This window comes from Sciurus vulgaris (assembly GCF_902686455.1).
Source record: "Sciurus vulgaris genome assembly, chromosome: 19".
NCBI lineage: Eukaryota > Metazoa > Chordata > Mammalia > Rodentia > Sciuridae > Sciurus > Sciurus vulgaris.
In genome coordinates, this window is record NC_136480.1 from 19,277,143 (window position 1) to 19,291,470 (window position 14,328).

A 14,328-nucleotide genomic window follows, 5' to 3' on the forward strand; every position below is an offset into this window, starting at 1 on the left:
CTCGTGCAGTGCTGGTGCTCGTGATACTGTAGTGGAGGTGTGGTGCTGTCCTTGGTGCTCACGGTGGTGATGCTGCTGGCGGGGCCCTTAGTGGTAGGGCTGGTGATGGTGGTGATGGTAATGGTGCTGGTGACATGGGGGCTGGTGGTGGTGCAGTTGACACTGGCTCTTTTGGTGGTGGTTTTAGTGGCACAGGTTTTGATAATGGTGCTGGGGACACAGTTATACATGGTGGCACCTGTGGTGCAGATGGTAGTTGTTCTGGTGTTGGTGCTGATGGTGCTGGTGCTGCTGGTGTTGATGATACAGCTGGTGGCACAGTGCTGCTGCCGGAGGTGCTGGTGGTACTGGTGGTGCATGTCCTGGTTTTGGTACTGGTACTGTTGATGGAACATGTGCTGCTGGTTCTGATGGTTCCAGAGCTGGTGGCACTGGTACTGGAAATTGTGGTGCCAGCATCGGTGCTACAGGTGGTGCTGGAAGTGGTGCTTGTGTTGTGGGTTCTGATTCTGGTATTGGTGGTGGTGCTGCTGGTGGTAGTGGTGTTATATATAAGCCTCTGCTGCTGCTGCTGCTTATGGCGATGTTGGTACTGGCGGCTTTCCTGCTGCTGCTGGTAGTGTATTATATATAAGCTGCTGCTGCTGCTGCTTATGGCGATGTTGGTACTGGTGGCTTTCCTGCTGCTGCTGGCAGTATTACTGTTGCTGCTGATAGTGGTATTGTTGCTGCTGCTGCTGGTGGTGGTAGCACTGGCAGCAAATAGTTCAGTGCTAATCAACGTTCCTGTCCTTTTGCAAAAGTTTCCTTCTTTCATTCTTGGAACATTTATATATTTAAACTCCGAGACATAAAGATAGTAATGTGTCCATGTCACCTGACTGGTAAACAGAAAGCTAGAGTCAAGTCCTGGTTGCCAACTCTTGAGGTGCCTCCAGAGCTCTCTCTGCAGCCCTTATGTCCCACTGATAATGTGACACATCACAATGTTGCTTGAGTCTCTATGTCTTTCTTGGCTGTCCTCTCTCATTCTTTGCTTTATGTCATAGTTAGGAGGAAATTGTAGTTAACATGTATAAAATGAGAAGGTACTATTTCTAAAATTATCTATACTAATTGAAGATGTTGACAAACAAATAAGCAATCATGAGCTCACAGTGGAATGCCAGTAGAATTTTTGGCATGACTTTCGACAGCCTTGAGTTTAGTAAGTTGTATTTACTCTACTTTATTAGCTCCTTTGTGCTTACTCACTATATCAAGGTGTGATTTCTTTCCATAAAACCAACACTAGAGATGTGGTAATTTTTATTTGACTTAAAACATCGGGTGTGTTAGACTGACAGTATGTGTTATTAGAAACTCAGACATGGACTAAGACACCCAGATGTCAAATGATCACAGAAAAGTCTAGCTCAGTACCTGGGTGCCTATGAGTGAGGGTCGTATGTCTCTTCAGACGCAGCTGGCTCAAATGTGCCCCAGGTGTTTCTCTTCTTTTTATAATTCTGACTTGATACAGTGAAGGTCATTATTTGATAATCCATGGGAAACACTAAGGATGAGGACTCATCACTTTGCTTTGCCCTTGCCGTAAGGGTGACAGAATGTGCCTTTTCTTTACAGCCAGTCCCCGAAGAGCTGCAAAATGGTGAAGGTTTTGGGTATGTTGTTGCTTTCCGCCCTCTTGGGGTTACCAACTGGATCCAGACAGTGGTGACATCTCCTGACACCCCGAGATATGTCTTCAGGAATGAAAGCATCATCCCATTTTCACCCTATGAAGTCAAAGTGGGTGTCTATAACAACAGAGGCGAAGGCCCATTTAGCCCAGTGACCACAGTGTTCTCTGCAGAAGAAGGTATGAGAAACAAGTTTGTAGATCAATTAACTAGTTGTGCTCAAACCTGATTAGAAAATTCTGGGTGACTTCAGGTGTATTTTTTTCAAGACAACAGTAATCAAAGTTGTAGTTATATTCCCAGTGCAGGTCATAAAGATCGGCCATAACTGACTTGAAGTATAAGACTCCACAGATAGGGGGTGTAACAATTGGATACAACCCCGTTCTTCTTGGTGGAAGAATAAGACAGTCCCTGGGACCTACCGTAGTCCAAAGTTTTGTAGTGGTTTCTACAACTGAGAAAAGGTCATTAGCAAGATGGAAAGTGAGGGGATGGTGGTGTAGAATGCGCATCTTTGAGAGACATGAGTATCCTTCTCTGCAAGCTCATCACATCATTCTGCTATGTACCCAGGCACTTCACTCCTAGCCCATGAGTCATTCTGCCATCTTTTAAATCTGCTCCACATTTTGAGACATCTCAGGAGCACTGTAGAAAATGATAGCAAAATTAGGGGAATCTTACAGAATCACTGCTTTATAGATGACATCTACTGAATCTGGGACATCTCATGCAGTTCTACCTCACAAAGATGTCAGGGGCTAACACGGATTGCATGGTTACCATCTGCCAGGTGTTACCTAATTAAAATTTTCAAATGAAGAGTCTTCTGTTTACAAATGAGAAAATGGCAGCTTGATGAAAGAGATGAATAAGTCTCCCCAAACTCAGGTAGTAAGCAGTGGAGCCAGGATTTTAACCCAGGCCTAAGCATTCTGAGCTCATGCAGTATATTACAATGTCTCTCCTACCCTCAGAACCAGCAGTCAATTGCAAAAAAAAAGGGAGTTCATCATTGTGATTCCTAAAAATATATATTTCTGAGGACTACCACCCTATTCTTGTCTTTTCATTTCCCATTGAGTTCTGAAAAGGATAAAAACAGGTGTTATAGACCTCTTTGCAAAAGAAAGAATCTTGCATTCATAGCTAGACCCCATGTCTAAAAGCTTCCAAGAATTACAAGGGCAGGTCATGGGTCTGGACAGTGATGGAAATTAGCCAGCGAGACTTCAGACACTACCTACCCTCAGCATCCAGGGCCCGAGAACTGGCCATGGGAAGCGGGGAGCAGACAGCTCTTGACTCACTCTTGCACCCCTCACTTCCCATCTCCTGAACTGTCCTTGTCCCACTGAAGAGCTAACCAAAGGGCTGTCTGTTCAAATATAAGAAAGGTATTTAGCTTACCTAAGAAAAAAGTGAGGGACTTATTGGAAATATACTCAGACATTTCAGCAAATCAAAGGAAGAATTTATTATTGAGCCTTATGAGATACCCATAAATCCCCAAGACTGTTTATTATAAGGGGATGTCCTTACTGTGGATCACATGGGCATGTCTACCTACTCCTTCAAAAGAGTCAGTATCCAGTTTCACGCTGCACCCTGTGGAATTAGGCACTCAGTGCTTACTGAGCAAATGAACTTTACTTGAACTTGACTTTGACTTTGTTTGACCCAAATAAATAAATAAATATGTAGCATTTGTAGATATAGGAGTTCCCAAGCAGCTGGTGTGGGGTGAAGGGGAGGTAAATAATACAGGGTGAAGGGAACAGAGGGAAGGAAGGGGAGAAAAGAAGGAGATACCAAGAAAGAGGTACAAGGGAAGAATGCCTAGGTTGCTGTGTCTCTGAGCAAAGAAATCACCATGGCTATGTCACCACCTCTTCCTCAGAAATAGATCAGTGTCAGATGATATTGGGCACATTCAGTGTGGTATGTGTTGGCATAGATGTGGAGAAAAAGGCACACTCATACATTGCTGGTGGAGTTGCAAATTGGTGCAGCCATGTTGGAAAGCAGTATGGAGACTCCTCAAAAAACTTGGAATGGACTCACCATTTCACCCAGCTATCCCACTCCTCATTTTATACCCAAAGGACTTGAAATCAGTATACTACAGTGATGCAGCCACATCAATGTTCATAGCTGCTCAATTCACAATAGCTAGACTGTGGAACCAACCTACATGCCCTTCAATTGATGAATGGATAAAGAAACTGTGGTACATGTACACAATGGAATATTACTCAGCCATAAAGAAGAATAAAATTATGGCATTTGCTAGTTAATGAATGGAGTTGGGGAATATCAAGCTAAGAAAAATAAGCCAATCCCAGAAAACAAAAACTGAATGTTTTCTCTGATAAGTGAATGATGATACATAACTGGGGCAGAGGTAAGAGAATAATGGAGGAACTTTGGATGATGTAGAGGGAAATGAGAGGGAGGAGTGGGGGAAGGAAAGATAGTAGACTGAGACAGAATTACCCTATGTACATGTATAATTACATGAATGGTGTGAATCTACATTGTGTACAACCATAGAGATGAAAAGTTGTACCCCATTTGTGTACAGTGAATCAAAGTGCAGTCTGCTAAAAAAAAAAGTAGATCAGTGTCTGTATTTTCAAGATTTAGTTCATGTTTTCAAATATTTCTACAGAATAATTATAAAAGTTTCACTTATGTTAAAATGCTTTTTCAAAAATAGGGACTTCAAAAGATTTTTTAAATCAACTGCAGAAGTTATCATTATTTTTCAATTTCTATTCCTACACAGAGCCCACAATAGCCCCCTCTCAAGTCTCTGCCCACAGCCTGTCCTCTTCAGAAATCCAAGTGTCATGGAGCACCATTCCTTGGAAGTCGAGCAATGGACATTTACTTGGCTATGAGGTAAACTAACTCCCACTTGTATGTTACCACACTACCTTGTCTCCTTTCACTCCAGCTTCCTAACAATGATATCTTAGGTGACCTCTGTTCTGGGATGCTCTTTCCTTACCAGCAAATTGTGCCATCTAATTATTAGTGCATACCAAATTTAACTCAGCCAGGGAAATGAATGTCACCTTAGTCGGGTGGAAAAGGAACAGTGACTATGAAAGGCAGTCATGTGTAATGTGGGCCAGATCCTGTGAATGGGTTGACTGAAAACAGAGGGTGAGATTGAAATGTATTGTTCCATGGATGGCTATGTCCCTAGAAAGTCACCTTCCTCCAGCTGTGGTCTTACGTCCTCGGTGGCTTTTAGTTGAGAGATTGTCTTCCCAGTTCCGGAGGATTCAGCTGCCCATAACATCATTATTGTTTCCAGAGACCTTGGTGTTTGGTGAAATAAGATGAACTATATGAAAGAGAGGGCTACATAAGACCAAATACAGTGAAGGTGGGAATAGGTCACCCGAGCAAGAAGTGTTTGAGGAAGAAGGATGGCCAGTCTTTATAGATGTCCAGATAGTAGGAAGGTTTAACGGGACTTCAGAGGGAAAGGAAATGAACGGAGAGGCAGTGAGAATATTCCAGGTTGAGCACGGCATTTTGGAGAAGTAAAGAAGTAGAGGCCTCCAAGTTTCTGCTGAAGAGGGTGACTACAGAGGCACAGGAGGGCAGTCACGGATGGCTTTGAATGTAAGAAGAATCATGAGGACTGGACCCCGTATTTCATAGGGAGCAGTGGAACCAAGATGAACATGAGTAAGATAAACATGTTTGAAGATTGATCCAGCAATGCTGTTGTAGAGGCCACGGTTGAGAGGTCATCCCCACCCCCTGCCAGCTCCTTAGGAAACTGTCCTCACATGTGACTGCTGATGCAGTGGCAGACTTACATGGCCACAGTTGCATGACACAGCCATGGACCCCTCCACTCACAATACAGTCCCCAGAGCTTGTACCCCAGGGACCACATGATCAAATCAGTGGGTCTGTGCACAGGGAGCTGAGCCAGTCAGATTCCTGTGTGAGATACTTAAGTAAGCAATACAGAGATTACAGTTCATGAGAGTAATGTGGTCATATGTCAGATCTGTAGCCACATTCACATGTATTAGGCCATTGGTGACTAGGAAAAAGTAGGTCTGCAGAGATGAGATAGAGCAGATGTGTCCCCACTTCACCCTCAACAAAGAAAGAAACAAGGTCCCTGCAACCTCAAAAGAGCAAAATAGAAGAGCTGACAATTGCCAGTACTCAAGCGGACTCGTTGCATCCATTTTCATATTGCCTCGTCCTTCTTGACAGTAAGACCCCTTTCTATTTGAACAGCTTTGAGAGAGATTGTGTTCGCTGTAACCACACAGCATTGCTTTGAATAAATATTATCAAATGAAGCAGAGACAACAATGGAGCAGCGAGGCTCAGCACATAGACCGTGGGGCTTCTGTCCTGCAATACCTGAATTTGTCATTGCAATTGAGCTCCCAGTTGTTGATTCTTGGTTTTATTTCTAAGAATCCAAATAATAAATGCTGGCAAGGATGTGGGAGAAAAGATACACTCATATATTGTCAGTGGTACTGCAAATTACTACTAACCAATTTGGAAAGCAGAATGAAGATTTCTCAATAAACTAGGAATAGATCCACCATGTGACCCAGATATACCCCCGTGGTATTCAGTCAAAAGAACTAAAATCAGCATACCGTAGTGATACAGCCACATCAATACTTACAGCAGTTCAATTGTAATAGGCAAGATAAGACAGCAGCACAGGTGCCATCAGCAGATGAATGGATTAAAAAACGTGGAATGTGTATACAATGGAGTTTTTATTCAGCCTTAATGAGGAAAGAATCATAGCATTTTCTGGTAAATGTGTGGAACTCAAGAACATCATGCTAAGTGAAATAAGCCAGACCTAGAAAGTCAAGGGTCGAACGTTTTTTCTCATGTGTGAAAGAGGGAAAGGAATTACAGAAATGAACACACATGGTGCTCCTCAATCAGGGAGTGGGACTGAGATGCATGCCCACTACGAATAACTGCCCTTTGTGAACCATGATGTCAGGGTCAGAATTCCCAGTCTGGTTGTGCCTTGCAAAACACTTGAGAGAAATAAAGGGGAGGATGCGTCGAGAGGATGTGGGCTTATGAGCATTGTAGGGGTCCTGACAGTTGCTGGTCATTCATGCAGAGTATGAGTGCAAAGTGATGCCAGTTTTTTACCATATAAATTTAAAGTGGTAAGGACTCATTCAGTTAAAGATATTCTATACGAATTGGAATGACACCACCCCCGCCATGTTGGGAAAGACTAATGGAGTGAAAGAGAGCTACGATTCGAGAATCCTCGTGGAGACCCATATTTTATAGTTAAGTCTGTGCCATTTTGGAATTAGACAATCCTGCATTCAAAACCGGTAGCTCACTATATAAGTTCCACAAGGGACAGGGATTCTGTGTGTGTTTAGTACATCTCCCAAGTTCACAGACTAATAATAGCTGGCATATGGGTGGCGTGCACAAACTATGTGTTGGTGGAATAAATGCAGTTTGGGCCTTGCTGTCTCACCGCTGCATGTCCTTAAGCAAGTTACTAGAGCTCTCCAAGGCTCACTTAAAATAGAGTAACAGTCATCCATAACTCAGAGCATCATTTGAGAATCGCAAGAGATAAAGCAGCCATTGTTAAAACGGCCCCGAGAGACATGCAGCTTCCACTTTCTTCTGTTTAGATATTGGGCTTCGGGGTGAGATTTCACTGAAAGAAAAAGAAGATTGAAAACCAACAAAGGGGTGTAGGGATACTTTCTACCTTCCCCAGTGGCAGTACATACCCCCTATGGCTCTGTGCCTGTCCCATTAGGGACAGAGGCAAAAGATGAGAAGAAAATGGAACTCTTCTTGGTATCTATTATGGGTTAAGATGCATTGCATCTTGTCTGTTTGTGTAAAGAGCAGCCGATAAAATATCCGAAAGTAGCATGAATACTGTATTGAAAGGAAATACAATGATTGAAAATTTCTTCCCCAAGTGCTTGGTATCCATGAAGAGAAAGAGAACAGGCCTAGAAAAAGATGTACTAATTGGAAAAATCTCAAATAATTTATGTCATTCTACCAAGTTAAAAACATGTCTTTTGTTAGTTTCAGCAATTATTTCAAAATTAACCTAGAAAAATAAATGACTTAGCAGAGTATTTAATTATCAGTCCTGTGGCTAACTTTGTGGGTTGCATTCTCCCAGTTTGGCTTTAAAATCGTTAATATCTCCTGCCTTTCTCTCATCTTGGCATGAGTTGATCGTGTGCCTGGCGACATGCTGAGCTCACATCATCATTAGCATCTAGACTAATTTTCTTTCTGATTTGACCAAGCAGTGGTTGAGCTCATTTCCCTAGACTCCAATTTATTTCATCTGCTGTGCCTTTAAACTCAGGCTCAGATCTTTCCTGGTGCCCTTTTGGATAGGAACAGGAGAGGCAGACCTGAAAAAGAGAAGCTAGAGCCATTAAGTTCATGGAGAGTGGGCACCAGAAGGAGACAGCACCAAAGTTCCTGCCTGGAAAATACCATGTCTTTAAAGTCCTCTTGTGCTTTGAAAAAATAAGCTCTAGTTCACAATAATCTGTTTCCTATTTCTGTGAAGAACTCAGAAGACTCCAGGGCCCCAAACAAAAAGAAACGATAACAAGATGGGAAGATAATCGCTCTGATTTGATCCGTGTGAGTACATGCAGGCACTCAAGTATGACGCTGCACCCCAAATATGCAGTGACTACCTGTCAACAAAAGTTAGACATTAGGAAATAATAAACCTTGGGAGAACAGATTTGATAAGCAACTGAAACCAGTCAACATTTGCAAAATAATAGATTTGTGTATTTGGGGGAGACTGCATAGCATTATATTTTAGGTTTGGCAGAGGCACTTAAGAAATGTATTATAGCAGAATGCCAAACCGAAACTTTCTAGATGCTTCCTCCTGCCTCCTGTTCCAAACAGCTGTATGGAATGTGCACAGCACCTAATATTTTAATCAGAATAGAAAACGATGTTAAATATTTGAGTACCTTTTTTTTTTTTTTTTTTTTTTTTTTTTTCTTTTGAGGATATGGAAATCCCACTTGAAGAAAAGCCGTGTGCCTTGAGTCTCATTCCCTGATGTCTGGCAGTGAATCCATTCACTCTGGCCTGACTTGAATGTATACAGGAAAATTGGGTATACACAGTTGAGACAAACTTGCATCAGTATAAGGAAGCACAGTGTGTTCACGTGAATAAAAGGCAGACTTTGGGAGTTGCAGAAGGGTTGGTGAGGCAGAGGGGAGTGGTTTCTATTACCATGGAGACAGGCAGAGAGGAGAGGGTCCACTAAGCAGCAGGCTTCACTCTGGGGTGGGATTCTGGGGATGACCCTCACTGCCCATGTGCTGTTGTGGTGTTTGTTAGATGGTCCCTACTAAACCCTGGTACAGCACTAAGGATGCTGGAGAGTAAAATCTCAGCCTCTCCTGACTCCTTTTGGCTAAATCCAAAGAGAAGCCAGAGGGCAAGGTACCTCTCCCAGGGCTGAAAGCAGATAGAAGAAGAGTAGAAGACAGAACTGGACTTACCTCCCTAAAAGACCTTCAAATGCATTTTTTCTGGCTTCTGTTGATTTAAATGTGCCCAATCTAATAGCTAAGTTAAAGTAGTCATCTCTCTGAAAATCTGTTACTATGCATAAAATTATTTTGGTCTATTAAAAAAGTGTTTCCAACTTAACATCTTCATGCCTGAAAAAGTTTCCATTTTTAAATACATTATTTTTATAAGATACACTTCATTTTATGTTTAAATTAAATGAAAGATCTGATGCAGTGATATTAAGGAGTACTCGCAGCAGGAACATTAGTTTGGGGAATAACCAAATTACTCACCAAAAGAGAGATTACATTTTTAGTCCTGACATTCTTCAAGTTTGTTTCTGTTTATTTGCCCAGATAAAAATATATTGACTTGTGAAATGGTTTTATTATTCTGAAGAAAAAACTGTATTATCTCATCAGAAAATTGAATTACCAGTGTTTTATAGATGAAAAGAATATGAGAACTTGAATACCGAGCTTGGTGGATTGCGGTGGTCAGAAGGAGGGAAGCATTTTTAAACTGTTCGTTAAGACTTAAGTCATTTAGTCATTTAGCAATTCCACAATACTGAGGGTTGAGTCCAACAGGCACCAATCACCTGTAGGAGGTGTGGTCCAAGACCCCCAGTGGTTGCCTGAAACCACAAACAGCAAAGTTCCACTTGTAAATTTGGCACAATAAAGAGATTAATGATAATAATTAATAATAAAATAGAAGAATTATAACAATATATTATGATAAAAGTTTTATGAATGTAGTTTCTCCATGTTTCTTTGTGTCTGTTGACACCCATCTTGCCCATCTTGAACGAGGGTAGCTGAGCCGTGAAGGAAAACCGTGGATAAGGGGGACCTCTGTGTGTGCATGCTCCACGGTCAGTAGTAGAGCCCTGGTGATGACCAGGACATGGAGGCCCCTGCCCCTCATGCTCTGCACCACTGCTGTCCACTGTGTCAGGAAATGAGGTCCTTCCCTCCCAGGCCCCGTCCACCTACAAACCCCGGCTCAGCGACTTAGAAATGCTCTGAGAGGCAGGCAGGGTCTCTCTGATGCCGAGGGATGAGAAATGGTTGAGGACCCCAGTGCAGGCTTAACCAGCCTCTCCTTTGCCTTTTATTGTTCCCACACTAAGTTCAGAGTTTGCAACATGAACATGCCTGTATCTTCAGTTCTGCAAAGATCTCGGCCACTTTCCCCTCTGAGGGTTATGTTTTCCTTCCTCTCTCCTTTGGGAACTCTGTTTGGAACTTTGAATTCTGTCCTCAGTGCCTCAGCTTTGCTTTGGTAATTTTTATTTCTTTGTCCAGGCTGTGTTCTGGGCTCATTAATTCACCCTTCTGCCATTAGTCTACAGCTTAATTCTTATTACTGTTTTCATTATTTTTTTTAATCATTGTATTTTTCAGGTCTAAAAGTTTTACTTGCTATTTTTCAAATCAGGCTGATCTTTTTTCTTTTTCTCCTATTGTTGCATAATAGATTCAGTCTCTTTTCTAATAGACTTGGACATTTTAGGTATAATCATTTTACAATCCATTACTTACAGTGTGTTTAGCTGGTCTCCCATGGTCGGGTCTGCTGGCTTTCTTGTTAGCAGGGTTTCTCATGTGCTTGGTAATATTTGTCTCTCTGCTCACCCTTTGTAGATGCCACCTTCATATTCTGTCAACTTTATATCCACTCTTTATTGCACAATTACATTTCCAAAGTTTGTTCCTCCAACATAGACATCTTTGCTTCTCCATCCCTGTGTTGTGGTTGTGCCCATAAAATTCTAATTAGCATAGAAATATTCTCTTCTCTGAGTTGGAGTACTTTTATTATTTAAACCCAGAACACAGCTGAGAGGAAAGTGGGGTATTTGTCTTTCTTATTTCTTTCTTAACTATTCCACCTTATTAAAAATATGATCTAGCCTTATAGAAGCATTTTTTGAACAAAATTTCTTGGAACGTAATAGAATACTTTAAGAAAATTGGCAATATTAGTGGCACTGCTCTGTTTCCTTGTGTTTTAGTTACATGAATATTATTATTTAGCTCTTTAAGTAAAGCTGTTAAAGAAGATTATGTTATCAATCTTCACTAACTAGTATCATGTTCAACTTTGTCACAGTTTTTCTCTGTGTCTAAATGTTTCTAATACCTCTCGGCATCTAAGATCTAAAAATAAAGCTCTCCTTGGGATGCGTGCAGATTGGCTAAAGTACTTTAAAACATGCCGCTATCAAGAACTTTCAAGTACTTTCTATAAATGGATTTATAAAAAGAGATTCTGCATTACCAATTATAAATTATTTTTATTTCTTCTTGAAATCAGTCTCCTAAGAACATTTTCTTAACCAACTTGTGTTGAAGCAGTTTGATAGAAAAGGAATGACCCATGCATTGGAACCTTACAAGGGAGGAGAGCGTGGGATGAGCCTGGTTTTATCACCTGACCCCTCCCTGCCTCTGCTGTCATACGGTTCATATTTAGGATGCTGCATCTCAGGCTGCAAGTTTTCTGCCTGGTACATTTTATTGTAATTATTGATGGTGTATCATTCTTAGTTAATAACTACACAATGCTGTCAGGGAAAGCTTCCTATCATTTTGGACTCATCTATTCCTAACGATACACAAAGTGTTTAGTATTGGTGAGTCTCCCATATATAAAAGCTTTTAGTATCCATTAACAGGCTGTTTGGCCATAGTTTTAGAAAAGAAACCGTGTATTTACTTCAGTCCTATTTGTTTGGGCTCACATCCTCCTTTTGAGGTTCTTATTAAAATTAATAACTCCTCTCAGAGAAATTCACATAAATGCATATATGAGAGCACCATTTTATGTGAATTTAAGGGATCTTATCCTTCCACATGCACATACATATGAAGAATTTTGATCTAGTACAATATTCTTATCTTAATATTCTTAAATGCTTATTCTTATCATTTAAGAACTGAACATTTACATTGTGATGTTTTAAGAGAGAATTTTGCAGTTGCTCATTTTTAAAGAAACAATAAGTTCTAGTGTCTTTTGTACAGAGGACTGACATTCATAATCATCGGTGGCCCATAAGCACATTTTGTTTGATCAACACAGTGCCATTTTTGAGTCAACCCTAAATTAAGGGCATTTTACATGAAAATTAGAACTCTGCTTTCTTTTCTTTCTTTTTTTTTTTTTTGTTGTCATCATAGAAGAACACAATGCCTTTATATATATATATATATATATATATATATATATGTATGTATTTCAATATGGTGCTAAGAATTGGTCCCAGGGCCTCACGCATGCTCAGCAAGCATTTCCAAGATTCTCAGTACTCAGGATCAATTACTACCAGTTTCATTGAGCTCAAACTGCTATTTAGTTGTATAAATTATAAAAATTATTTCCTACTTTTATATTTTGCCATCAACAGAAAAAGTGAAGGCCAGAACAAGAAGGCCATAAATTTTAATAAAGACAGCATCTTTCTTTATATAAATAAGAAATATGCTTATGCTTAGTAAGAATCCAGTCTGCTGCCATATTAACTATGTGGCCCCTGCTGTAGATCATCACATGGTAATACCAGGTCTTATTTGCATAATTTTGGTTTTGTTTTTACTTTATAGACAACCCAAATATTCAAACCAGGCCTACAAAATGTTATAGCATGAATCAGAAGTATTGAAGAAAGTACTTCATAGTGTGAATTGGAAGTACTGAGGAAAGTAGAGTGTGAATTGGAAGTACTTAAGAAAGTACTGTGAATTGAACATACTTAAGAATGTATTTTTCTCTTATTCCCTGCTTTCTTCCTCTCTTTCTAAAATAATGTCCATAAATTACATTCATATTTTTGCACCTATATGGGTAAATCTTTAGTGTGTCTAAGACTACTTTGCATGGTCCAGAATAATGAATTATATGGAAAATGGTTTAACATTCATTCATATTGAAAACCAAACCTTTTAACTGCTTTTTTTCCTCCCTGGTGCAGCTCTGCATGCATAGGTAGATGCTGACACTAGCCACCACTGCAGGACAGTCCAGTGACCAGCTTGCTTTCTAATGATGTTTTCTCCGACAGTTCACTTTCTTCCCGGAAGGAATCTCCATTGTTCATGGAGTTCATGCTTGGCTGCCAGCGTTCTAGATTTGAGCCTGGGCTCAGCTGATTAAGGGCTGAGAAAGGGAAGCAGCTCATTTGGTTGGGTGTGTAGATGTCCCTGTCTTTCTCCCACTGTGATCCCATAGTCTGGTCATGCTCAGCCCTTTTTGAATTTATCTGCTTCATTTGTGCATGTGTTTGTTATCCGTCTCCTTCTGTGGTTCCTTTCTTATGTGTTCACTGTTGTGTAACAGAGCCTAATGCAGCACCCGGCGCATAGTAGGTGCTCTGGAAGTATTTGTCAAATAAAGAAGAAGATAAATTGCAGCCCATATTTGAATGAAAATCACGCAGTGAGGAAGGTGGCGTGCAGTCTAGCCTTCTCACCGTGTGTCTTCGTCACCAGGTGCGGTACTGGACCAATGGGGAAGAGCAGGAGTCATCCAGCAAGCTGAGAGTGGCTGGAAATGAGACCTCAGGCAGGCTGCGGGGCCTGAGGAGCAACCTTGTGTATCATGCAGCTGTCCGGGCTTACAACAGCGCGGGCACCGGCCCCTTCAGTGCCACAGTTAATGCGAACCACCAAGAAAACCCGTACGTATTTTCCCACTTTGTGAATATCTAGGAAGATGGTCTGTATTGAAAATGATGGCATCCTTCATGTTTTCTGTGGACCAGTCAAGTCATTAGTCCCACTGAATGATATAAACCTGGCTCCAAACCGTTGTGAACCCCAAGCCCTCTGGATTCTAGTCTTCAGGATATCCCTAAATATTTAAGTGGAGGCTCCATATTAAAATGAATGTGCACCTTTTGAAAAATCTTACTGTGGGGTGTTTAAGTGCATTTCCTGTTTTTTTTTTTTTTTTTTTTAAATGTGATGTACTTCATTGGGTTCATTTCCATAGAATTTAATTCCTCCAAATCTTGGGTGTTACTGATAAACAGAAATAAGCTTAATACCAAAGACTCAGA

The 14,328-nt window shown here is 40.9% G+C and overlaps 1 protein-coding gene across 1 annotated transcript in view; it reads left to right on the forward strand.

Moving 5' to 3' along the window:
- LOC306650327 (contactin-3-like) overlaps positions 1–14,328 on the forward strand; it is a 346,287-nt gene that overhangs the window by 318,210 nt on the left and 13,749 nt on the right. The window contains 4 exon segments of the mRNA XM_079122220.1: positions 1,627–1,861; positions 4,474–4,589; positions 13,760–13,930; positions 13,932–13,947. Of these exon segments, the coding sequence (XP_078978346.1) occupies positions 1,627–1,861; positions 4,474–4,589; positions 13,760–13,930; positions 13,932–13,947 (538 nt within the window).